The sequence below is a fragment of the Mchenga conophoros genome, linkage group LG1, assembly GCF_057382185.1.
Source record: "Mchenga conophoros isolate Kocher_MC1m ecotype Shallow Benthic linkage group LG1, M_conophoros_male_GT1.1, whole genome shotgun sequence".
NCBI classification, from domain to species: Eukaryota; Metazoa; Chordata; class Actinopteri; order Cichliformes; family Cichlidae; genus Mchenga; species Mchenga conophoros.
In genome coordinates this window covers 8720382-8747928 of record NC_140526.1, presented here as the reverse complement: position 1 = coordinate 8747928, position 27547 = coordinate 8720382, and the positions used below count along the sequence as shown (strand labels likewise).

At 38.4% G+C, this 27547-nt stretch overlaps 2 protein-coding genes across 4 annotated transcripts in view; both read right to left on the bottom strand.

Annotated features, from left to right (window-relative positions):
• Positions 1-16913, bottom strand: part of thsd4 (thrombospondin type 1 domain containing 4) — a 54932-nt gene extending 38019 nt beyond the window's left edge. The window contains exons 1-7 of one of the 2 annotated variants that reach the window (XM_085248163.1): positions 16673-16913; positions 15872-15926; positions 15560-15629; positions 14068-14390; positions 12420-12852; positions 11277-11379; positions 1286-1422 (exon numbers count right to left, since the gene is read on the bottom strand). In XM_085248163.1, coding sequence (XP_085104289.1) covers positions 1286-1422; positions 11277-11379; positions 12420-12852; positions 14068-14390; positions 15560-15629; positions 15872-15900 — 1095 coding nt within the window. In that variant the 5' untranslated portion in view covers positions 15901-15926; positions 16673-16913. Of the gene's footprint in view, positions 1-1285; positions 1423-11276; positions 11380-12419; positions 12853-14067; positions 14391-15559; positions 15630-15871; positions 16031-16672 lie in introns of those variants that run through there. The other variant, XM_085248240.1, reaches the window with a different exon arrangement.
• A 3767-nt stretch (positions 16914-20680) lies between these two features.
• lrrc49 (leucine rich repeat containing 49) overlaps positions 20681-27547 on the bottom strand; it is a 34121-nt gene continuing 27254 nt past the window's right edge. For both annotated transcript variants that reach the window (XM_085247953.1, XM_085248031.1), the window contains exons 17-19: positions 27361-27470; positions 23831-23984; positions 20681-21478 (exon numbers count right to left, since the gene is read on the bottom strand). In XM_085247953.1, coding sequence (XP_085104079.1) covers positions 21263-21478; positions 23831-23984; positions 27361-27470 — 480 coding nt within the window. In that variant the 3' untranslated portion in view covers positions 20681-21262. The remainder of the gene's footprint in view (positions 21479-23830; positions 23985-27360; positions 27471-27547) is intronic.

Below are 27547 nucleotides of genomic sequence, written 5' to 3'. Positions count from 1 at the left end.
CCTGCTCCATGCTGTTGCTGTTGCTACTTATGATTGGATCTGCTGCTTTTCCCCTCTACCTGCCCTGCCTCTTTCTACTGTGGTCTTTTTTTATCAATATAGTTGCAATGATATCTCTTGTTTCAGAGATTATGTATATTCCATATGTCAGGTATATATCTTCAAGGTCCTGTAACCTCCAGGAGGGGAGGGAAAACCTTCAGCGTCAACTGCAAACATTTATAAATTCCCACAATAATATGAAATTCCAATCATGACTCTGATTAAATTAAATTATCCAGATGTTTTCACATTATATCTTGGCTTGTAGCTGGGGGGATGTCCTGTTCAGAAGCCTGGACCAGCTGAGAAAATCTCAGTGGAGAAAGAGATGCAGAACAAAATCTCCTTTTCCGAAAAAACTTCTTATGAGTTTCAGTTTTTAAATAATAAGCCAGAACATGAGAAACTGGAACATAAATGGGCATTTGCAGATTAATCATTTTTTGATTCAGACACGCAAAACAATTTATTTTTGATGATTCAACAGTACCCATGTGAAGGATAACAATGCCGATGAATAGTGTGCGTTAGCAGTGAAATGTGAGATCAGAAGGCTTTCTGTCTTGATTAAATCTTAATGTCGCAAAGACTGTTGCTGGATTACAGTTCATGGGAAAGACACTGGGTTAAAAGAGTAAGGTCAGCACAACCAATTGCAATTGAGCCGTGTTTTAAACACATTTCTTGGAGTTAAACCCTGATCAAACAACAGTCACAGTGAATCCAGCACAATGAATACATACCTAACTATAAGCCCACACAGCAACAGCGTCCTGTTTCCAGTAGGGTAATTTTTTTATTTTTGCTGCTTTGCGTCACAGATACTGTACAGTCATGATTCTTATGCTGTGCTGCCCTCTGGTGCTCAAAGCCATCTTTACACCAGTGCTACCGCCTAAGTGTGTAAAGGTTTACTTATATTATAAATGTTTTACACTCCATCTGTACATTTGAATCACTGCTGCTTTACCCAAAAAAGAGGTCATGAAGAGAAAGTGAAGCTCCACTCTAAGGTCATGAAGGATGCAGCAGAAATGCAGCATGAAAACATACAGAGCTTGATGATGACATATTATGTTTGATACAAGTGAGAACAGTTAGAACAAAATGTTGCCCATCTCAGCAAAGCCCTGCAGGATCTTGTAAATAGATGTAATCATGTAGCATGTAGCATTACAATAAATAATACAAAATCCTTCTCTTTTCTACAGTATGTCAGAAAAAGGGTCAGTGGGTGGCCTACCGTACACTTTCCTGCCACACAGAGAGAAGTTTCATTCTGTCCACATGGCGTCCCGTCGATCACCCTTTCTGACTGTCGCACGTAGAACCTGAACCCTATGGCCCGGCAGTTGAGTTCACACTGCTGCTCAATAGGAACTGTAAACAGATTTAGGTATCATGATATAAAGACATATTTCAAGATATGAAAATATGCTGGTTTCACAATACACACAAACAAAAGTAAATTAAAAAAAAACATCAACACATCACTGATGAATGTGCTGACATCCATCTTTAAATATGTGTAAAAAGTTTTGACACTCTCATTGTGTGAATGAAATAAACGTAGATTTTACCATTAAATTTATTATTTTGTAACTACATGAAATCCAGCTGGATTTAAAGACTGAATCCACATTGAAATAAATTGCATATGCATATATGATACATGGGGAGTAACTGTACTTTGATCATATATTTAAATTTGCTAATCTTTTCAAGCACATATCCTTTTGGACACTTTCCAGGCACCATCCTGACCAGGCATATTAAACTACTGTTTTTGCCTTTTATGGTCATATTCACCAAGTTTTTTAAATCATAAGAGTTGTTATGGTCATTACAATATAATGTTTAAGCGCATAATTTACCAAAACATTAGAGTTCTGTGAAAAAAAACAAGTGTTACAGTTTTACCCTGTGGCTGTATTCTGAAAAGAACTAAAACAGCACTGGACTGGCCTTGGCTGCTGTTTTAAAACTAAAAGGACAAATTCTCTCTCTTTAAAATGTTAAACATGTTCTACAAAAAAAGATCTTTAATATTGACAAAGGATTATGTTTGATGCAATAAAAGCTGCAAAGTCTAACCTCTGCTTTCCTTTATTCGTGTGCTTTACCAATTAGATATGCTACAAGCCCAAAAGCCAGGCATTTCTTAAACAGATGTACAAGAGTATGTTTAAGCACTGCTCAAGATGGGTGTCAAATGACCCAGACTTAACCTCGTATGTGTACCTGAGGTTATTTAATCTTTATATCTGTCTTATCCATCAGTTAAGGCCACAGCACACAGACAAGATCTCACAATACACATCTGTTTGACAGGATATTAACTCTGGAGGCTGGTATTTCCATTAGCTCAGACAAATGACAGATAGTCAGTTGTTTTGACTGTTGCCTGGATACTTCAGGTGAGTACGTTAAATGAGTTCGTACGTATGAACATTCATCAGTAAGCCTACGGACAGGTGGCATACCGTAGTCCTTACATCAAGCTACACATCAGTTTAAATACGTCATGGGTCAGGGAGCTGAAGGTGTAACACAGTGTGAACATGCAGTTAACTGTGAAATGTGTGACCTCAGGGTTAGGTGAAGCTACTGACTTTGAGCGGCATTTATTACTTCTTCAACAACACTTTACAGGTATTTAGTCATCTCTGTGTTTTAAACTGAGGTTTAGGTTTGCTTTTTTTTCTTTTTTTTTGCCTGTCCCGTTTGGATCTTTAGCCATCAGAATTGTTGTCTGAAGGCCAAGAAAGATGCCAAGCGGCTTTACTTTACCATTTGGATCATCATGGCCTTGCCATATTGGTCCATATGATTGACCTTTATTGTAATTATGTATTTATTTGATTAGATTTTTGGTTGTTACAGACGGGACAGACATGACTGGCGGATAGGACAGGGAGAAAAAAATGAAAGAAAGAGAGGGAGAGAAAAAAAATAGAGGGGAGAAGAAATGGTGAGAAAGGGGGGGAAGAAAAGAAATGGCCAGCACCTCCTCCCAGCCCCTCAGCCCTGACGGTTCACAGAACAGGGGTGAGTGGAGACCCCAAACCTCCCTCCGCCCGCTCATATGTAGTGTTGCTGGGTGTTGTTCTAAAGTGCATTTAAAACACAGGAGGGCATGGTGCTTCCTGCCAGAGAGCATCAGGCTCCTCCCGAAAACCCTCAGTGCATTTAAAATTGAGGGTAGGGCACCAGCACCAGAGGTGGGTTTGAATACACAGACCATCCTGTGGATGCTGTATAACGTGTCCACCCCCAAGGCCCTATATGTATGTGTTATGAGAGTATGAGTAATGCAGATGTCTAGGTTGTGGATGGTGTAACACAGTGTGAACATGCAGTTAACTGTGAAATGTATGACCTCAGGGGGTTAGGTGAAGCTACTGACTTTGAGCAGCATTTATTACTTCTTCAACAACACTTTACAGGTATTCAGTCATTTGTGTATGTGACATACATACACAAAAGAAGCAAAAAATAATCCTAATATTGACAGCGCTAAACCCCTGCTTTAGTTTTTACGGGGATTAATTGAGTACTGTCAGTCTCAAAGTCTGAAACGTTTGTCTCTGTCAAGAGATTTCATGGCTCAAGCCTTTTGACTTAATCATGTCGCCCTCAGGCTGAACTGTTAGCGGCCTCTCAGCTTTTCATCAAGTGGCATCATTAACTCAAAATTTTTAATAGTAAAAAGTCAGACTTAGGATTAGAATATTTTTTATCTACCTGCAAATTAGGAGAGTGCAAGGGCAAGACCATTACAGTGACGGTAGCCCAAATCAATACTGACTGCAAAATTGACATATGTGAGGAAATTTTGCCCTTTTTGCTCAGTTAAAGACAGTAGAGACACAGTGTCCTTGTTATATGCTGTTATTCTGGGGTAAATATGCATTTAATTCTAAAATAAAGTTAGTATTAATTAAATTTTTGTAGCTCTGGCTCTATATACCACTACAATAGATTTTAAAATCAAATCAGTTATATGACAATGAAGCCATGAGCTTTGAGCTTTATTTCAAGGGGTTTAACAAAAACTCTGCATTAACTGTTTAAGAATTTTATACACATTTTCAGAGGCTAAAAAACTAACTGGACAGGTGACTAACAAACAGTTTCGTGGCCAGGTGAGGCTTTTTTCATTTTATTTTATCGCAAATGTAGGAAACATAATGTCTGACATTGATCCAAAGTTTTCAATTAGTGTTTTATAGGATTCCACTGTAATTTTAAATATGAGGCCCACACAGATGCCAGTGCAAGTGAAGGTGCCATCATGAGATTGAAAGAGCAAAATAAGCCTCAGAGAGAGAACAAAAAACTGTAGGACTAGCCAGATCAAAAATCTGGTATATTGTTAAAAAGAAGGAGTGCTTTGGCCAACTCAGTACTAAAGAACACAATGACCATTATTTTCATGGTTAAGAAAAATTATTTTACAACTAGTCAATTAGTCGATACTGCAAGAGTTTCTCAAGGTAAACTAGAAAGTGCATTTTCTGAAGAAACTGCAGTGTGAATGCTTGAATCTGAATGTATGCACTGAAATGAATTAATTACTGAATTTAAGTTAAAAATCTTGAATGAGATAAAAAAAAAAGTCCGAATTTAACCTGAAAACAACAGTGCTGAACTGCTAAAAGCTGAAGGTTACACAGAAGAAGAAGTTGGAAAAAAGCTGAAAATGTTTTAATTGTAAATTAGAAAACCCTAAGAAATGAGAAAAGAACATTTAGAGTCAGAAAACATCTGAAAGAATATTAAAAGGTCATATTCTTTGAATCACTGAATGACTCAAATGTGATCCCTCCACTTGGACCCACACAGTTTAAAAAGTTTACATCTCTGAGCTTTGAAAGTCAAGATGTTGGAAAGAGAACAATAATGGCGACGTTTTGAGGGTAAAATGATGGCTTTAACACTGTGGACACAGCAGCAGTTGAAAGAGAAGTGTTTAAGATGAATTTTGGCAGAGTGGCAGAGAGAGCTCGTTAAGCAGGCAGGTGTGAGCCTGGTTGCTATAGTGACCGCACCCAATGGCTCCATACACACGGACACAGACATGCACCTCACTTTTGCTGCTTAAAATGAACAGAAAAGTCAGGCCGAAACAAATCCTTCCCAAATGAAAAGTAAAAGTCGTATTGACAAAATTCTTTCACTGTGAGCGACAGCAATGTCTAGTCTACCAAATTCTCAGTTTTCATGTCTGTGGAGTTTATTATATGGACGTGGTGACAGTGGAAAGACACCATGCTCTTCTGATTTTCAAACGAACCTTCTGAGCCATTTTAACATTAGAGTCTATGGAAGAGTTGGAGGGAGGAGGCTGTGCATTGGTGACATTTATGAAAGAACCATAACACCTAGTACAATAGTAAACACATTGGATGAAAGAGGACAGCCATGGCTACGTTTTGAGGGTAAAATCATACCTGTAGAGCAAACGCTGCGGACACAGCAGCAGTTTTAAAAAAGATTTTAAGATTAATTTTTTTGCTCCTCTCACTCTAGCAGTTGAGCTGCCTCACTCTAGCCCCAACATTCCGTCCCATACACACCCATTATAAACTCTGAAACGGCTGAAAAAACATCATGAAACTTAAACTGGAACTGAAGAAAAAGTATAATAGATATTGAAAAGATAAATACAAGTTGAATAGTTGAATGTCTTGTCTTCGTTTTAAAGTTTGAATGGTGGCTCTATGTGAACGTATGTTGAAGTAGTAAGAGTTTAAAAATTAGTAAGTTGAATGAGAATTTGAAGGGTCTCCCCATTGAAATACATGGGAAATTTTTGTTGAATAAAGTTGAATAAAATTAAAAATATAAATGTTAAAAATGAGAAAAATACAAGCAATCATGTCCAAAATAATAGGAATCTAACGATGTTTGAATGGTTTTTCTAAGTTGAACGGTTTTGAAGGAGTAGGCTTTCAAAAAACGTACGGAATAGATAAAATATAACTAGAAAGTGCATTTTCTGAAGAAACTGCAGTGTGAATGCTTGAATCTGAATGTATGCACTGAAATGAATTAATTACTGAATTTAAGTTAAAAATCTTGAATGAGATTAAAAAAAAACCCCGAATTTAACCTGAAAACAAAAGTGCGGAACTGCTAAAAGCTGAAGGTTAAACAGAAGAAGAAGTTGGAAAAAAGCTGAAAATGTTTTAATTGTAAATTAGAAAAACCTAAGAAATGAGAAAAGAACATTTAGAGTCAGAAAACATCTGAAAGAATATTCAAAGGTCATATTCTTTGAATCACTGAAAGACTAAAATGTGATCCCTCCACTTGGACCCACACAGTTTAAAAAGTTTACATCTCTGAGCTTTGAAAGACAAGATGTTGGAAAAAGAACAACGATGGCGACGTTTTGAGGGTAAAATGATGGCTGTAACACTGTGGACACAGCAGCAGTTGAAAGAGAAGTGTTTAAGATGAATCTTGGCAGAGTGGCAGAGAGAGCTCGTTAAGCAGGCAGGTGTGAGCCTGGTTGCTATAGTGACCGCACCCAATGGCTCCATACACACGACACAGACATGCACCTCACTTTTGCTGCTTAAAATGAACAGAAAAGTCAGGCCGAAACAAATCGTTCCCAAATGAAAAGTAAAAGTCGTATTGAAAAAATTCTTTCACCGTGAGCGACAGCAATGTCTAGTCTACCTAATTCTCAGTTTTCATGCCTGTGGAGCTTATTATATGGACGTGGTGACAGTGGAAAGACACCATGCTCTTCTGATTTTCAAACGAACCTTCTGAGCCATTTTAACATTAGAGTCTATGGAAGAGTTGGAGGGAGGAGGCTGTGCATTGGTGACATTTATGAAAGAACCATAACACCTAGTACAATAGTAAACACATTGGATGAAAGAGGACAGCCATGGCTACGTTTTGAGGGTAAAATCATACCTGTAGAGCAAACGCTGCGGACACAGCAGCAGTTTTAAAAAAGATTTTAAGATTAATTTTTTTGCTCCTCTCACTCTAGCAGTTGAGCTGCCTCACTCTAGCCCCAACATTCCGTCCCATACACACCCATTATAAACTCTGAAACGGGTGAAAAAACATCATGAAACTTAAACTGGAACTGAAGAAAAAGTATAATAGATATTGAAAAGATAAATACAAGTTGAATAGTTGAATGTCTTGTCTTCGTTTTAAAGTTTGAATGGTGGCTCTATGTGAACGTATGTTGAAGTAGTAAGAGTTTAAAAATGAGTAAGTTGAATGAGAATTTGAAGGGTCTCCCCATTGAAATACATGAAAAATTTTTGTTGAATAAAGTTGAATAAAATTAAAAATATAAATGTTAAAAATGAGAAAAATACAAGCAATCATGTCCAAAAGAATAGGAATCTAATGGTGTTTGAATGGTTTTTCTAAGTTGAACGGTTTTGAAGGAGTAGGCTTTCAAAAAACGTACGGAATAGATAATAATAAAATGGAACTAGAAAGTGCATTTTCTGAAGAAACTGCAGTGTGAATGCTTGAATCTGAATGTATGCACTTAAATGAATTAATTACTGAATTTTGAGTTAAAAATTTTGAATGAGACAAAAAAAAAAAAAAACAACCTGAATTTAACCTGAAAACAAAAGTGCTGAACTGCTAAAAGCTGAAGGTTACACAGAAGAAGGAGTTGGAAAAAAACTGAAAATGTTTTAAATGTAAATTAGAAAACCCTAAGAAATGAGAAAAGAACATTGAGAGTCAGAAAACATCTGAATGAATATTAAAAGGTCATATTCTTTGAATCACTGAATGACTCAAATGTGATCCCTCCACTTTGATCCACACAGTTTAAAAAGTTTAAATGCCTGAGCTTTGAAAGATACGGTGTTGGAAAGAGAACAATAATGGCGACAATTTGAGGGTAAAATGATGGCTGTAACACTGTGGACACAGCAGCAGTTGAAAGAGAAGTGTTTAAGATGAATCTTGGCACAGTGGCAGGCAGAGCTCGTTAAGCAGGCAGGTGTGAGCCTGGTTGCTATAGTGACCGCACCCAATGGCTCCATACACACGTACACAGACATGCGCCTCACTTTTGCTGCTTAAAATGAACAGAAAAGTCAGGCAGAAACAAATCGTTCCCAAATGAAAAGTAAAAGTCGTATTGACAAAATTCTTTCACTGTGAGCGACAGCAATGTCTAGTCTACCAAATTCTCAGTTTTCATGTCTGTGGAGTTTATTATATGGACGTGGTGACAGTGGAAAGACACCATGCTCTTCTGATTTTCAAACGAACCTTCTGAGCCATTTTAACATTAGAGTCTATGGAAGAGTTGGAGGGAGGAGGCTGTGCATTGGTGACATTTATGAAAGAACCATAACACCTAGTACAATAGTAAACACATTGGATGAAAGAGGACAGCCATGGCTACGTTTTGAGGGTAAAATCATACCTGTAGAGCAAACGCTGCGGACACAGCAGCAGTTTTAAAAAATATTTTAAGATTAATTTTTTTGCTCCTCTCACTCTAGCAGTTGAGCTGCCTCACTCTAGCCCCAACATTCCGTCCCATACACACCCATTATAAACTCTGAAACGGGTGAAAAAACATCATGAAACTTAAACTGGAACTGAAGAAAAAGTATAATAGATATTGAAAAGATAAATACAAGTTGAATAGTTGAATGTCTTGTCTTCGTTTTAAAGTTTGAATGGTGGCTCTATGTGAACGTATGTTGAAGTAGTAAGAGTTTAAAAATGAGTAAGTTGAATGAGAATTTGAAGGGTCTCCCCATTGAAATACATGGGAAATTTTTGTTGAATAAAGTTGAATAAAATTAAAAATATAAATGTTAAAAATGAGAAAAATACAAGCAATGTTGTCCAAAATAATAGGAATCTAACAATGTTTGAATGGTTTTTCTAAGTTGAACGGTTTTGAAGGAGTAGGCTTTCAAAAAACGTACGGAAAAATAAAATATAATAATAAAGATTAGAAGAACAATACTGTGAATGCTTTTCAAGCATTCACACTAATAATAAAGATTAGAAGAACAATACTGTGAATGCTTTTCAAGCATTCACACTAATAACTAGAAAGTGCATTTTCTGAAGAAACTGCAGTGTGAATGCTTGAATCTGAATGTATGCACTGAAATGAATTAATTGCTGAATTTTGAGTTAAAAATATTGAATGAGATAAAAAAAAACAAAAAAAAAAACGAATTTAACCTGAAAACAAAGGTGCTGAACTGCTAAAAGCTGAAGGTTATACAGAAGAAGGAGTTGGAAAAAAACTGAAAATGTTTTAAATGTAAATTAGAAAACCCTAAGAAATGAGAAAAGAACATTTAGAGTCAGAAAACATCTGAATGAATATTAAAAGGTCATATTCTTTGAATCACTGAATGACTAAAATGTGATCCCTCCACTTTGATCCACACAGTTTAAAAAGTTTAAATGCCTGAGCTTTGAAAGATACGGTGTTGGAAAGAGAACAATAATGGCGACAATTTGAGGGTAAAATGATGGCTGTAACACTGTGGACACAGCAGCAGTTGAAAGAGAAGTGCTTAAGATGAATCTTGGTACAGTGGCAGGCAGAGCTCGTTAAGCAGGCAGGTGTGAGCCTGGTTGCTATAGTGACCGCACCCAATGGCTCCATACACACGTACACAGACATGCGCCTCACTTTTGCTGCTTAAAATGAACAGAAAAGTCAGGCCCAAACAAATCGTTCCCAAATGAAAAGTATAGGTCGTATTGACAAAATTCTTTCACCGTGAGTGACAGCAATGTCTAGTCTACTGAATTCTCAGTTTTCATGCCTGTGGAGTTTATTATATGGACGTGGTGACAGTGGAAAGACACCATGCTCTTCTGATTTTCAAACGAACCTTCTGAGCCATTTTAACATTAGAGTCTATGGAAGAGTTGGAGGGAGGAGGCTGTGCATTGGTGACATTTACGAAAGAACCATAACACCTAGGACAATAGTAAACACATTGGATGAAAGAGGACAGCGATGGCTACGTTTTGAGGGTAAAATCATACCTGTAGAGCAAACGCTGCAGACACAGCAGCAGTTTTAAAAAAGATTTTAAGATTAATTTTTTTGCTCCTCTCACTCTAGCAGTTGAGCTGCCTCACTCTAGCCCCAACATTCCGTCCCATACACACCCATTATAAACTCTGAAACGGGTGAAAAAACATCATGAAACTTAAACTGGAACTGAAGAAAAAGTATAATAGATATTGAAAAGATAAATACAAGTTGAATAGTTGAATGTCTTGTCTTCGTTTTAAAGTTTGAATGGTGGCTCTATGTCAATGTATGTGGAAGTAGTAAGAGTTTAAAAATGAGTAAGTTGAATGAGAATTTGAAGGGTCTCCCCATTGAAATACATGGGAAATTTTTGTTGAATAAAGTTGAATAAAATTAAAAATATAAATGTTAAAAATGAGAAAAGTAGAAGCAGTCATGTCCAAAAGAATAGGAATCTAATGGTGTTTGAATGGTTTTTCTAAGTTGAACGGTTTTGAAGGAGTAGGAGTACAAAAAACGTACGGAATAGATAAAATATAATAATAATAATAAAGATTCGAATAACAATACTGTGAATGCTTTTCAAGCATTCACACTAATAAAGATTAGAAGAACAATACTGTGAATGCTTTTCAAGCATTCACACTAATAAATGGGATCAGTCACCTGATCTCAATCCAACAGAGTATGCTTTTCAGTTATGAAATATAAAAAAGTAGCAACTGAGGGCAGCTGCAGAAAAGGCCTGGCAAAGAATCTCCAGAAGGGAAACACAGCATTTCATGATGTCCATGGGCTCTAGACCTCAGGTGGTCACTGACTAAAAAGGATTTTCATCCAAGTATTAAAAACAATATATACAATCCTTACAGACAGTCATCTCGTTCTCGTCTCTAACAAAAACTAATATGTCAGGATGTACAATCCTAACATATTAGTTTCCTGCTTATATGTTTTGCATTTTAAAGAGAAAAAAAGTCATACTGCTTGTATATACAATCCTTACAGGTAATACAAAGTTATGTGACAACTCTGAATTAAAGCAGAAACTCTACATTTTGATCATATATCGACTGTCTGATTGACTGTCAACTATGGTGGTGTACAGAGGCAAAACTACAAGAAATTTTGTCTTTGTCCCGCAGATTATGAACCTAACCATATATACAGTTTATGTATGCTCACACTGCTCATAAATGTAACCTACCCTCATTAAAAGGTTCCCACTCGTACAGTCTGCCCATGAAAGGCTGGTTGTTGTAAGATGAACACTGGACAGCCCGGATGTGCCTGCTGGATGCGGGACAGGCCTGTGGAAGGACCAGTGAAATACAAACATGCATTTATTTTCCATGAAAACACCAAGTCCGACAGGTAAATCCCTTTGTAACTACAACCGCGTCTCACTGTCACGCTCTGTAGCCACTGATTTACTGATTGCTACAGTGAGCCTTCACTGTTTTAACTGTTTCCACTCCTCCACTTGTAGCGCTGTCTTTTTAACAAAAGCACTTAGATTCCAAGCATATATGAAGGCTCCAGAGTGAAACCCAACCTCCTTTAAGTCTCCATACATTATATCATTTGTCTAAACAAGACTGGTCTGCTTTACTTTACTTGAATATCTGTCATCACACAACATAGAGATAATGTGCAGAACCAGAGGTTGTTTCAATTCATTTTAATGCACAGAATCAATTCAATAACCTAGAAGATTATCCACATACTCATGCATTTAAGCTGGTGTTAAACTCGTGAAGGTGCTGTATGAGTTATTAAGATTATGGGTTTTTCCCTAGTAATTTAAATAAGGTTTAATGTTTGATTCAAACACACAGACAAGTGCAGCTCTCTGGTGAGCTCTGCTATAAAACATCCACTCATAAGTTCAGTATCTCAATCAAAAACTTTACAAAAATAGATTCTGAGATGGTTTTGAAGATTGGTTTCAAGTTTGAGCGGTGGCCATGTGGCTCTGGAAAAGTATAAACTATTCACACCCAAAGCTAATGAGTCCACTACAGTGCAATAAATAGCATAGGCTTTCTAGTTTCTAATTAATATTAGGTGTTCTTGTTCAATTCTTCAACTCAGTCATTGACAATTTGACTAATAAACTCTAAACACATTTGAACCAGGTCTAATTATCCAAATTAAACTGTTATGGTAGTAGAGGACACATCTACTACATGTCTAAACAGTATAGGGCTTCAAAGTTAAAACTAATGGTTTATAATTTGAATGCTAGCTTTTCCTTTGCACACACAAACAAAAGGAGCATTAAAAATAATGAAATCCAGATTACTAACAAACCAGTCTGAGAATACAAACAAAACGCAGACTTGCATACATTACTGTTGCAGATCCTGTAGCGAGCATCCTCCCCAGCACAGAAGGAAGAAGGCAGAGGGTTGTAAGGTCTCACTTGATGCTGCTTAGGATTGGACATGTGGCTGCCTGTATGGTGCTCCTGTTGGACCTCAGCCTTGTTGGCTGAACTAGGCTGGTAAAGGGGAGCCCAGACTTGGTTATTTCTGGGATGCTGTGTCCTGGCATTAATGTCGGGTCTACTGTAGAGATGGAGATTGCTGGAAGCATTAGGGTTGTTTAACCTGTGGCTACCATGGCCTCTAGCTGTGGGGTGGTGGGAATTAGCTGCAGCAGAGCGTCTGTGTCTGTGTGGGCGAGGGATCTTAGAGCCCTGGCCTGTATCCGTCTGCAGTGAAGTAACATAGGGCGCCCTTCCATAGCCATACTTCCCTGGGATAATGTTTGTTACCCTCCTGAAAACACAAACATATTAACACTTAGTGTGCAAGTGTAGTTATCACTTCATCTCTAGGCTACACATGTCCCTATCGAATACCACAGAACTGAATCCAGTCTGCTACCGTATTTCTACCGACAATGTTTTAAACTTGAATCAATATCTTTTTTTATTGGAAAGGTTTAGGTTTAGCGAAATGCCATCTTTTATTGAAGAAAATGTCAAGGCCCGTCTTCTGAACTACAACTTTTGTGATGCACCAGGATCTCATGGGCAGAATTCTGGGAGCTTTTGTTGTTATTTGGCTCCTTCGATTCCAACTCAAACAACCCCCCATTACTCAGCTGTCAGTGCTATTTGTTTAAAGGCAACCACAACAGGAAGGAGGTCACAAAGCTGCCAAGCACAAGCCGGGCTTTTGATTCCAACCATAAAAGACTAGTTTCCACTGCAGGGCAGTCAGATGTGCCCACAATGATGGCTCCAAACAGTCACTTTTAGGCTGCGCTGCTCAGCATGCAGCACAGCCATACATGACTCACTGAAAAAGCACAGAAGCTGAAATACTTTTATTTAAAAAAGGCTCATTGTGCCTTATAACACATCAACATAGTCGCATAAAATGCATAGATATAGAAATATGAATTGCAATATTTGTTCAAATGTTAAACATTTTGTAATTTTCAGATAAAAAGTTTAGTAGTTTAAGTAGTCGCAGGGTCATGAATTCTGACAGTAACCTGGTCATAAGTCATAGCAGACTGCCCTTTTAACTAGTGTGTGGTTGTGGAAAAGGGGGTAGGGGAGGTTGTATACAGAAGACACAGAGGGGAAAGGATGATGTTCATTTCGTATAATGGTCTTGACCGATAACGTTGCCAAACAGTTATGAGTTGACTGAAATTAAGTAAAACATCCTCATTCACTCCAACATATTTACATAGTGTGTCTAACCATCAGTGTCACAGAGTATGTCACAGTCAAGCAAGATGAAATATGGAAAATAATTTTTGACATTGTACTTTTTGTCAGGATAGCTCAACCTGTGCCAGATGCTACATTAGTCATCTTCCACCATGACACGCTATATGGACTAAAAGCAGTAATTGCTGGGCCCAACTTCTTTTCATTTGCAATGCCCCTGTCTGTTGGGTCAGATTGCTATTGTGCTGGCAATCCTACAATTAATCCCATGTCTCTGTGCAGAATAATATCTGCTAAAAGTGTGTACCTGCGCCCACCAGGCCTGTTCTCCTTCTCTTTTCTCAGCTCTCCACGGCTGCTGCTGTTGTAGGGTCTGACTGTGCTGCGGTGCAGAGGAACTGTAGGCCGAAGAGCTGAAACTATATGGCCTGGTTGATGAGGCTGAACACCAGCCCCTCTGGAGGGGTACTGAGATGGAGCATACACGGGTAGGCACGGCCTAGTCTGTTCTTGTACTCCTTTTCCACAGGTCCGGGAGCAAGCTGACCAGGGACCCCAGACACCCCAAGATCCCTGAATTTCTCCATGCTCTGCCCTAACTTCCTCGTGGTGCTCTGCCCTCTGAGGAACCTGCATGGAAATGAAACATCAATTAAGGGCATCACAAAGTGCAAAGAAGTGGAAAAGTGCTGCAAGATCTGAATGTCAAAGATTTGTGGAAAGCCTCAGCAAGACTTTAATCTTTAAAGATAATGGCTTTGAATAAAAGCTTACATTGGGGACCTCATCACATCACCACAACTATCCTGCCTCTCTGCCCCCCACCAGTGCTCATGAAATAGACCTCTGTTCATGGGAATAAAGGCCTGATTTGGCTGATTAGTGGGTGTCTGTTTGTGGTCTATCCCCTATTGGCTACCTGTGCTTCTCACTATTGACTGTGTCGCTGTGCCAGGGACATATTAGCAGCGATCACTCTCTGCTCTCTGTTTGAGGAATTTGCCAGCAGGAGTCCTTTTCCAAGCTGCCTTTATCCGCAAAGTTGCGTGGAAATCCTGTCTTTAAGGAGTGCTTTGTCGCCTTTCACAACAACCTCTCTGGGCAAACACATGGCTGTAGTAAAAGCTCAGCTGCCTTTGACTTTTAGTGGATGGAAAGAGAATACAAAAGCAGTAGGGAGAGTTGGCAGGGAGCTTCTTCTGCTGTCAGTCAGCCTGTGCAGCTATTCAGGGAAGCCCTGGACCACCCCTCCGCCTCTTCTGCAGCTTCGGCTTTTGTAACCCAAAGCCACTGTCATCTCTGGGTCACCCAAAGGTCACACAGCTGGACCCCCAGTAGAAACACACGGAGGCAATTCACACACACACCCTTCTTTCTGACAGTTCTGTTGGTCAGCCATCTTCCATTACTTGTGTCTCTGCAGGGGTCAAGAGGTGGATTGCTGACAACTAAAATCAGCCCTCTTTGTTTGGCTAAGGCCGACAGATGTTTTCACTTTCCGTCTCTACAAGTACAGATTATCACCGTGGTCAGGTTACCCCTGGGAATACTCTTATTCACTGTTTTGGGTGGCATTTGGCTGTGCTGGTGAGAAACAATCATGCATGCCATCTTTGGAGATGAGCATTCCTCTCTCTTTTTCCAACCAAGCAATTAGACTAAAAGATAAAACACCAAAAAGAAAAATTCCAGGAAACATTTGATGGAGGTCTACCATCATGAGAATTAGGACATCAAGAAAATCACACATGTTAGAACACTGACATATTTTTTCTAGTAGCTCCATCTCCCATGCTCACCTTTCTGTGGTCTGTTGTGTGCTGGCTGCCCAGGGGATCTGACCAAAGTAACAATAGCAGCATAGACAGTCTGTACGAACCAGAGAGAAGTAATTACTGGTCATATTTACAGCTTTACTCCAACTGGTTTATTGGCTTACAATATAAATTATGATTTGCTGATACTACTATTGAAATATTGCTGAAATACTGACATACTGTTATTCAGCTTCTATTAAGGATAATCAGAGAATGAGTCAGTCTCACAAAAAATGGGAACACAGACATAAATCTGAGGTTAACCACAAATGAATGCACCCGATATTAATTTACCTGACAGTCCAGACACAGCCTCCTTTCATACTTCCTGGTTTCTTAAAGCTGTACACTTAAATGTAAAAAGAGAAGTTGACATTAGCATGCACCTGAGTGGTGGTGACATTTTCAGCTCTGATGTGAGGCTACAGTCCAGAAGCTTCAGAGAGTTGGATTCTGTCTAATCACGGTCCATCTACAGAACAGACTCAGTTTACCTTTTTAGCTTGGCATATATTCAAAGGAAACGTTGATTCTATCAAAACTGGTACCTTTTTTTCCTACCACTTCACTCTAGAATCCATTTGAAAAAGACTTTTACCCACCTGACCCTGTGATGACCTCTTAACTTCTGGAATCTAAAAACTGCATCACCGCTGACAGCAGGTTTGAGTTGCGGTCAGAGAAAAGCTTTCACCTGTCACCCCTTACCCTATAACCTAGGCCTTCTTTGCACATTTCCTACATGAATTTTATTGACACAAATGAAATGGTCAAAAAGACCTGAGAACTGCCACTTAGCAAACACCGGGAAAACACTGAAAGGTGAATGGGGGTGGTAGATAATTAGTTGTGCTGAATATCATAGAGTTTAACCTCAGAGCACACTTTTGGATAGAATAATGCTTTTTGAAGGTCGCCCAGCAGACAGTAACGTTTGATTAATTACTGCGATTCTTCCCTCAGAACGCAGGACGCCACTTCCCGTAATACACATTCACTTTACTTGCTGTGAGGATTCATTTATTATAGTTAAAGAAAAATAACAAGAAATGATAACAGTATGACAGAAAGGCCTATAGCATCATCTCCACCTACCTGTACTTTTAGTTACTGACGCGTGTATGGTGAAGTTATTTGCTGCCTCACTGTAAGCTCTAAGTAGTAGGTCCTATCAACGCGCAATCCTCATGGTCGAAACATTAATCCAGGTAGAAATGCAGGGCTTCCCTCTAGAAACCTGCTGCTGAGCCATGTAAATCAGTTAATCCGTACCAGAGTTGTGAAACAAATCCAGGCAGAGTGTAAACTCCAGACTCTAATCATCACGGTGACTCCGGTGGTTCTACTTTTACGCACAAAGCCACTGAATGACAGAAAGCTGGAAACTGACACAACCCACAGAATGCGCCCTCTGCTGCGCCCCCTGCCGCTATGACTACGTTGTCTGACTGTGTGTGTTTGTGTCTCGTGTAAATATTGAGGTGTGCGCCTCCTTTCCAATTCCGCGAAAGGTGGTGGTGAGCTTGGATGTATTTATGTGTAAAGTGAGAGGGAAGTGGGGGGTTTATGTTCCTCTCCAAAGTCTTTTCGACACTCCTCTCGCCGTGAGCTGCAGGTCCTTAATCAAGTCAAAGCTACTCCCATGTCTCTGACAGAGGTCACAAAAAGGATCTAAGTGCTGAAAAACTGAAATGCTAGTGTATTAGCTGCATTTAGCTTTTGTTCTCTAACACTGCATACATACAACGCCGCAAGGAACTCATATTTGTGAGGGTTATTTTGAAATACAACTTTCAAAATATTGCTCGAGTCTTTGTAAAACTTGCAATAGTTTTAATCAGCAGCAATTAAAAACAAACTCAATATATAAAATAACAAAACAGCAAAGTTAAAGGGCAGTTTTATCAAAATAATGTTTCCCCTTCTTGCCACAAATAAAATACAGCCAGGACTTATCTAGTCTAATCTAGTTCATGCCTCTGTAACATGATCATTTTTTATCTAACTTCTACAAAATGACATAGAGTCATTGAAGAAACTGTTCTGAAAGAAATGCAATTTGCACAGTTTTGTTTGCATGGATTTATTGTTTGGTCATCCAATAAACCAACTCATAGTGCTATATGTACAGCTTCACCTATACTGTTTCAATACTGGGAAAATGCAGAAAACCACAAAACAGTGAATTTAAACTATAATTCACAAGAATTGTCTTGATTTTTTCCAGGATGTCTCAAAGGAGCAGACTTCATTAAGTGGGATTGGTACTCAGATGCAGCCAAAGCAAATATACAAAAACTGGATAAAAGACTTTTTAGCTAAATGAAAACTGGAGGCATTTTTATATGAGGTAGATCACATGTGGAGTAACATTTGGCTTCAGGCTTGAATCACAGACATTTGCTGTTTTATTTTTTGCAGAGTAAAAAAGCTCAGTGTATTGTTCTTTTCAGTCTGTTTATTTAGTTTGAAAAACAGAGCTATGCATAGCAGAGTGGTTTATACCACAGCAGCTTATTATAGCCATCCTTCATAAACATGCAGCCTTTATTATAGAGTATAGCCAACATAATCTACAAATATTGTGAAATCAGTATACCAATATGTCTGTGCAGCCTAAGTCTGTGCATAGAGATCCATCACCAGTGGCACTAGTGGCACTAGGTACCACTGCACTGCAGCATGTCTCTTTGCAGTATGGGGAGTAAAGTAAAGGGAGCTTGCCCCCACTGACTTTTCTCACTAGTGCATAGATGCTGAGACTGCTCAGGCATTTAACCTTGAAGTTTTTAAACCTTTCTTAGACAAACAATACTGTTTGAGATGATTGGCTGACAGTCTGTCTAGACAAGATTTAAAGACAGTGGACACTACTGTCTCACACAAGGTGAACATGTACACTGTCTCTGGACAACACTCAAAAAAATTTCATGAATGTGTCTAAAGGGAGCAGTAGAATGACAAGCTATAGTAAAGCACCATCTCCCTTTATTTATTTACATTTTTTTTAAGGGTTAATGTAAGTTGATCTTCGGGGGAAATTTATTTTGCAATCTACATCTAACTCATAATTCTGAAATGCAATTGATTAACTAACAAGTCAAACCACTGTTTCAGATCATTATTTTTTGCAGCACATGGCTCACAATAAACAATACACTTGGTTCATTCCAGCAGAAACTAATAGTTGGTTCTGTGAGGTGGAACGAATTGGCAGCCGGCTCTCCAGACTGCAGAAAAATCTATCAGAGTTGAGCATATCAACACTGCAGCTTCTAAACCAGCTCTTAGGATTTTAGCTTGTCATTCACCCAAACAGAGATTATACAGATAATATTGCATGGGTTTAGTCAACTATTTTATAATAAGTACAATAATGAACTCACTCTCATTTTACTCCCCCTTTTGGGTTTACTGTGACCTTCTACGTGTGTCTACATTATAATTACACCATTACACTCATAAACAGACAACTGTAAGCTTTAAACCACAGCTGAATCAATCAAGCCTGTAGCGTGGAGGTTTAAAGTTGTCTGAGAAATCAGAGGTACACAAAGATGGAAAGAAAGTTAGTCCATTATTTGCATTCTGAAAATGAGATTGTCTTCACAGCCTTGCAGAAATCCTCACACTAGTTTGCCTCTCATTATCCAAGCTCTTCTTGGCTGATGGCCACTGTGCATTGGCAGCTGAGACGTACAGTGCTGCTGTTGTGACAGAAAAAAAGTGCATTGATTTACTGTGAGCAAGGATCCAAGTGCTCAGTTTTCAGGCGTAGATAAAAGCTATTTTGATGATCTACTGTAGCCAGTGCTAACTGAGATAAATTGAAAACCTTATGCTTTAATCACCCACTTTAAGTATTACAGCTATAGATTACTATCATGTAACCAGACTAATCCTTGCTGCAAACTCAGCAACTCTAATTGAAAAAAGAACTATATATATTTTAATATTCAGACATAATAAAATTGCATTTAATACACATTGCACATTTAATACAAATGTCAGTGTAACGTCCTATGATAAACAAATATGTATTTAATTTGTGCCGCAGATTGATTGACAGTTATTTCTCACCAAGACATATGGAGCACATATTCATGTGTGTAGCTTTCTAGACTGGATGGAGCTCAGGAAATACTAAACTGTCTGGACTTCTCTCCAGCGATGAGACATTGCTCTCATTTTGTGGCTCTGCATCTGTTTGCTGTCACTAGTCACAAAGTTCTGTCAGTCCTTTGGGACTAGACTTTTCTTGCAGTGTTGACACCTGTAGTCTCACAAACTGACAAAATATAACAACAGTGCATTGCTGATAGGCAGCAATGTTGTGCATCAGACGTGTTCAAAGTAAACAAGTTGTCGCTTTCTGATAGCAGACATTTGCACTGAGAGCTTTCCTGTCAAAGCAGAACAATGAGCCTTCATATGAAATCATCATGGGACAGTTGCCCCAAAAACAACACATTATACCGTGTTTCTTTTTATACAACAACTGCGATGTTCTGGTTCTTAGATTTAACTGCTCTATCAGAACAGATGCTGAACTATACTCTGTAGCATGGGCAGAAGATTGTTGTGGGAGAAAAGTAAATATGAATGTCACTCACATTACTTTTTTTTTTACCAGGAAATAGCCACCGGGCACGGATGTTCTTGCCTTCTTCAAGTCAAATGCCCCAAGAAAGGCACTGATCTCCAGTGAGGTGGATGACATATGACAACACGACCCATCAGCTTGTGTGGGGCTGTTTGACACTCGTGGTGTTACTCCTCTGGCTTGGTGCCATTCCCTGCTGACTGTCAGATTAAATAAGGGTTAAGCATTTTTTGTAGGGTTAAAGAGCAGGTGGTGGGAAACAGGTGAAGCCTCTACACCTTCGGGGACATTCCAGTCTTAGTTCACACTACCTTCCTAGTTTTTGGACCTCCTAGCATGAATGTAGAGCCTCCGCCTTCTGAAATACCAATGGCTTGTGACTGACTTTCAAAGTGAGAATGGCATATTTTAAGAAATGATCTAACTGGATGACCTAGCCCCTTCACTGCAGTAGAAACATTTATCAGAAAAATAATTAGGCATACTATGCAGACAATCTCAGTGTTAATGCAGAATTGTTTAATACTAAGCACAATACAGAAAATCAGTGGTAAACAAAGAAAAGACCTTGTCCTTGTTTGTGCCCTTGCATTTATGCCCCGCAGGAAGAAATGAGAGAGCAATGGATGAGACAGGCTTTAAGACAGAAAAATCATTCTAGTCTCAAGAAAAGAGACACTGGTCATTTTCAGCTGATGATATTAATGGTGTAGAAGGGTCATTCAGATGGATTTTAAAGTGCAGACAATGCTCCCTAGGGGCAACAATGCACATTGAGTCACTAAGTCTCTTTAACATTCTTCAAGTATTATTTACCTTCAAGCTCTGAAGACTCAAACTGTGGGTTTTTAGTGAAAAATCTACATTCAGACAATTTCTTCAGACACCTATAAAATAGTCTACGTACATTTCAAGCAGAAGCTTCCAACAGACTAAGGAAATACACCCTTGTGTTTCCAAATGCATTAAAACTGATAAAGTGATTATGTGTTATCCATTTTGAAATTAAAGGACGAAGATGCCCAAGAAAGCTCTGTCCACGTGTGCATGTATGTTGCCTAACAGTGAACCTTTGGTCCTTTTCACTTGGTCTCAGAGAGCTTTGCCAGGCTGGCTTGGCGGAAGGTCGCTTGGTCCCTCATCTCCAAGACACAGTCTCTCACCATCTCTGCAAACATGGAAGGCCAGAGCTTGTGTAAAGCCTCGCCCTTCAGGTTGGTGTCTGATGCACTTTGGACCAACTCCTGTAGGTACTGCTCTACCATAGTAGCACGCTCTGACGACTCCACACTGCCCTCCTGTGAAAGGAAAGAGAGCTCATTGTTGTTGATTCTGTTTTTCTATGGCATGGGAACATGTGAAACCATTGAGATTGTCTATTTTCTCTATGAACTGCTCACAATGGGCTGAAAAATATAATAAGTACACAAACTTCAGATAATAACACACAGACAGTAATAATCCTACATGTCTTTATTAAACACACCCATAATACAATCATACTGCAAAAGTGAAACCTTAGATTCTTAGTTCACAAGGAAAATTTGCACTATTCGGATCGGATCAATTCTAATGATCTCTGGTGCAAAAAGCTTTCTTGACACTTTCTACTGCTGCAACACCCAACATCTACTAAGCTTTGTTTCAAGGACAGCTAACGACATATTATCCTGTAAGACACGTTAATAAAAGATGGGAAGTCTAGAAAAACAAAGCAGCTTATAAATGACAAAAAAGTTGTTTTGTTTTTTCCTTTAAAGTTATCAAAATTTACCTGGCCGAAAAAAGCTATTGCTCAAAAAACTGTTTGGCTCAAAAAACGAATTCAAAAACAAATTTAAGGTTTTGGAGTGCCTGAATCACAGTCCACACTTAAATCCTACTGACACACTTTGACATGAACTTAAACAGGCCACTCATGCTTGAAAACCCTTCAATGTGGTTGAATTGAAACAATTCTGCAAAGACGAGTTGGCAAAAATTCCTCCACAGTTTTTTTTTCACATGGAGGTAGGTAGGTTTGGATAACTTTTTTCCCCTCAATAAATGAAATCATCTCGTAAAAGTGCACTTTATATTTTCTGGAATCATCTTTGTCTAACATTAAAATGTGCATAATGATCTGAAACATGTAATTGTGACAAATTTTCAAAAAAGGAAAAAATCACTAAGAGGGCAAATTCTTTTTCACAGCACTGTGGTTGAGCAGACAACTAATATGCCGAAGGCTATGCTTCTCTCTGCTGTGCCCTGTGTTTGAGTCTACTTCAGAGTATTTCCTGCAAGCCACTCTCACTCTCTCTCTTCATTTTACGGTCTACCCTACACTGTGTGTAATAAAGATCTTTCTTCATTGAGCATGCCATGCTTCACTGTTGGAGATGTTAAGATGATAGTTTACTCCCATTCCTCTATTCCACTAAGCTGTTTCTTGAGTCAACATTCAAATGATTTCCATACTTATTTAAACATACGTATAGACTGTGAACAGAACAACATAATTTGCATGTTTGCGTTACAAATTCTAATACATTTGGTTTGTTCATTTTTCTATCTTATAAATACATTTGTTTTTCAAACAGAAATGATAGGAGTGTCTTAGATTAGTGGAAACAGAGGTCTTACATATCGCAGTATGCTTTTGTTAAACATACAACTAAATTATAAAGTCAATGCTGGCGTTGATGTTATAATGAAATTGGGTAAAAAGCCTTTATCTAACTTTAAAAGAGAGGTGAAAGAGGTGACCTGAACATGGGGCAGAAAAGCAAGAGTACTGTCATGCCAAAACAGGTACTGGTGCCTGATCTGCACAAACATGTCAGATGCTCCACTCTGTCCTCAGTAAAAGGAGGTTAAATTGCACCCAAATAAAGCAGGATGAAACTGCATTAGTGCAAGTGCCAGTTACTAAGAGGCTACAGTAGCTAGAGGCTGTGCTGTTATCCCAAGTTCACTGTATTTATTGTTGCTGAATTTAAGAGAAAATAGAAATTTGAGTAATATTAAGTAATCCCAAGTGGAACCATGTTAACTGTATCTGGTTGAGGAAAGTAATTTTAAGATTTCAGAAATTGCTGTTTTTTCTTCGGCTTATAATGTGTGTTTTATAAGCTATGCCATCCAATGCAAAGTTTCTGCAAAGCAACACTGGTGGTATTAGTTGCACTTGTTAGTGAAACCTTTAGCAATGATGATGATAAAACAGCATGCACAATATCTTTTATTGCTATAATAGTTGAAAACCAACTTTCAGTCCATCTCACCCATACTGCTCACTCCTGCTTTATCTGACTTAATCAATGCCATAACTGTTGCAACAGAGGCCTGCTTTGTTCTCTGAATATAAATGACTGCAGATCAAGATACAAGTTTCACAGTACAGTAGTCCTGCATGAATTAGAAAGGACTGATTCTGTCAGTCCTTTGGGACTAGACTTTTCTTGCAGTGTTGACACCTGTAGTCTCACAAACTGACAAAATATAACAACAACTCAAATACTGATTCCTGTTCGATGGTGCATTAATGACCTGTGTGTTATTTGTATGAATGACACCAGAAGCTGACTCCTGTTCAAGTCATTGTTTGTATTTTCTCTTAACCTTCTTTTGAAGATGAAGTACAGTCAGCACTATAAATAAGAACTAACCTCAGGGCTCTCTGCACTGCAGTCTCTGCTTGGATAGTTAAACAACGCTCTGCTCAGGCCTTCTCCCAGGAGTTTCCCATTATCACGCAGCTCCTCTGGACTGAGTCCTGCCCGCCGGCCACGCCCCTCCAACAGGAACTGCAACTGCCGCTTCCTTCAGGGTGAAGAAAGACAAGAAAGAAGAGTAAGTCAGATATAGACTGAAAAAACACAAAGACACCTGGGGAGAAACAGTGGCTGCAAGTGAGTGGCACCACTATAATAAAGGCATGTTTTTGTATCCATCAAATGGCACTATCTCAACTTAATACTGTGAAAACAGTTTCTTGAGAAATAAGGGAAAGGGCTCACTTAAGAAGTCGTCAGAAATGACAGCATTTAAACAAACACTGACAGTTCAGAAAGGTCAGTAACACTCAGATACTTTGAACAAAAAAACACCATAATGGATTAAATCCAAGAAAACAGGCAAACAATATGTAAAATGTTAATAGTCTTTTTGAACTATTTCCATGAATATTTTAATGTCTTTAACACAGAGAAGTACAATACACTTATTAAAGCAGTACAGCGCTCTAACATAAACTACATCAAATGTTGCTGTCTATCAAAAGTAAATGTCATGTGATACACTACTGCACCAACATGTACCACAGGTCAGTGCCAGGATGCTGAAACTGTCTTTTCAGAGGAAGCTGGAGGCAAAATTCCTTTTAAGATAAGACAGTTTGTAGAGTGTGTGAATGCATGTGTATGCCAAAACACATCAGTGTGTGTCATTCACACATTATAATGACTAACACAATAATACAGATACGTGGAAGTTAGATCTGATAAAAAATTAAAAAAAAAAACTTGAAACAACACCTTGGGTTTGATATATGATCCCACAGTTTCAGCCTGAATTTTACAAACACAATGCAGATGGCATCTGTTTAATGCTGAGGAATTTAGTTGTATTTTGTCCATCAGAGACCTTAAGCAATATAGCAAGCATGCCCAGTTACAGCATTAGTTTCCCTTTGATGTCTTCACCACTCAGACTGAAGTTAAAGAACCCTGACAGGTGTGGGTGGGGGAGGTAACTTAACTTAACCTAACTGATTAAAGGTAGATAGATCAATAAATGGGCCATTCTCTCTCTCAGCTTGTTCACAGTGCATCAGTTCTTTAATACTATATTTTACACTTTATATTACTATACTCTATACTTTATTACGATATTCTATTATCTTTATTACTTATCCAGATAAATGACATTATAACTCTCTTTTTCAAGAAATGGCCACGAGGATATTACAACCATTATAAACGCATACAAACACAAATACAACTGTCACACACTACAAATGAGTGAAAATGAACAGTTGTTGAAAGCAGAGAATACACACTACTGAATCTTGCACATGTAACTTTATACTGAGAGGAAGTATGAAATATGCTTAATGCAGGTATAACACATGTTATATGAGAAGGAGAAGCAAGGGACAGAGAGAGGACATTAGCATTTTATAAATGATTTTATAAATGAAAAAAATATATATTATTGATTGGTGATAGCAATCTCTGTTCTGGTCCATTAAAGGACTATTCACATCTATTACAGGAAAGACAAGAAGCACAGATTTTGTATGAAATTAAGGCAATTAAATGATTAGATAAGTAAGCGATGACTATAGACTGACTCAATGCCAAATTTTAGAGGAGCTCGTGTGCACAGAAAAATCAGATAGCTAATATATGCAATATAAACAGCATCACATGTGTTTCCAGTGTCAGCTCCTTATGATGCAAAACAAAGTGTGATAAACTGAAAGTGTTTATTATAATGAGATCATAAATTCCATAGTGTAGGATGATGTGGGTTTTTTGGGTTTTTTTACTAGAACGCCTGTGGCGCACAGATAAACGCAGTCTGAATGCATACCTTTGCCACGGCTACAAATGCTGCATGAATTGAGTCCCTGGATCCAGAGGCATATCTGACTACATAAAAAATTATGTACAATAATTTTTAGTATTTCTATTAGCTATTTATTTTTTGCAAAATGTGATGCACATGATTTTTTTGCCATATCTTGCAGGTCAAATCAGTCCATAACTTTTAAAATCATTTTGCAAAGAAACCCATCAAAACATCTTACTGATAAAGGCACTGATGCAGAGTTATGCAGCCATCCATAACTCTGCATCGAGGAGACGCTGCAGTGACAGAATCCCAGTGGGGACAAATCCTGAAATGCGCAGAATGCCTAAACTTACTGACCATGCAGGAACTTAATTCCTCACTAGTGTTTAAGGTAACTCTTCTAAACAAAATAGGCATAACAAGAGCTCAGCATTAATTTACCATCTTTTAATACTGTTTGCTCACTCATAATCCCTGTTTCCAGTAATTTCTTTTTTATTATTATTCATGCTGGGAAACTAAAACCACATTTTATGTGAGAAACAATCTACAGCAGTTTTCAGATTTTTTTAAAATAAGTGAGTCAGATGGATACAAATTATTCAAGATCCTGCATGCGGATAACAGTGAGTAAGATTTCTGCACTGATATGAAATTAATCTTTGGCCTTGGGCTGTTGTGTGTTATATATTCATAACAGACTCCATGAAGCAGAGGTGAGATACAAAGGATACAAAGGCAGTTGAAATTGAGTTCTAGGTTGTTTAAAATAAATTTGTTTACATTTTATTCAACGTGCATTAGTGTGCCCATCTCCTGATGGCTGTTTCCAGCAGGATAGTGTCACAAAGCTCAAATCGTGTCAAACTGGTTTCTTGAAGATGACAATGAGCTCACTGTACTCAAATAACTTACACAGTCACCAGATCTCAATCCAGTAGAACCAGATCCAGTAGAGATTTTCAATCTTTTTCAATCTTTTTTTTTTTCAATCTTTTTCAATAAATGTTTCCTGTCAATATAAATAAAATCTATGAGGAATGTTTCCTTTGTGATCTGTGCAATCAAAAATTAAGGCAGTTCTGATGCCAACATGGGGTAAAACCTGTTACAGGCAAGAGGTATTCAATTATCTGGGAAGTATATAATCCTTAATTTATTTATTATCCAGGTAGATATCACTGAGTTCAAAAAATGTCTTTACAAGAAATCTGGCCAAAGTAGTCTTGTGCGTGACAAGCAGATTTATTTTCCTTGTTAGGATGTTTTTTAATTGACCCTGAGAGACAGACCTCAAGAGTTTTTTGGCTGGGGAGAGAAAGGAATGTTTGTGTCTAAATGCCAAGTACCCACCCTTATCCTGAGACACATAGTCTAATTCCCCTGGCTCCTCAGTGCCAGGCTCTGTCTCACTGTTACTCACACTCATATACCCACAAAACGCTATGCACAGGCATGTACACACATGTACAGAAGCCTACATCTGACACACATTTAAGGATCCACACATTTCTGACATACTTAAACAAACAATCTACATGGTCCAAGACACAGCACACACCTGCCATTAATCTGTAGTTAATGCTATGTTATGGTTAAACATCTGGAATCAAGTTCTCACCTGGACTCCTCAAGCAGCAGAAGGAGCCGGCAACGTGGAGTTTCGGTGGCTGCTATATGGCCCAGTGTTCCAAATACACGTTCTGCAGCGATAACGTCGTTCATGGTCACCTAAGGTGAATACACAAAGCACATACATACACACAGCACAATATATTTCAGTGACAAGCTTTTTCATGTATTTCCCA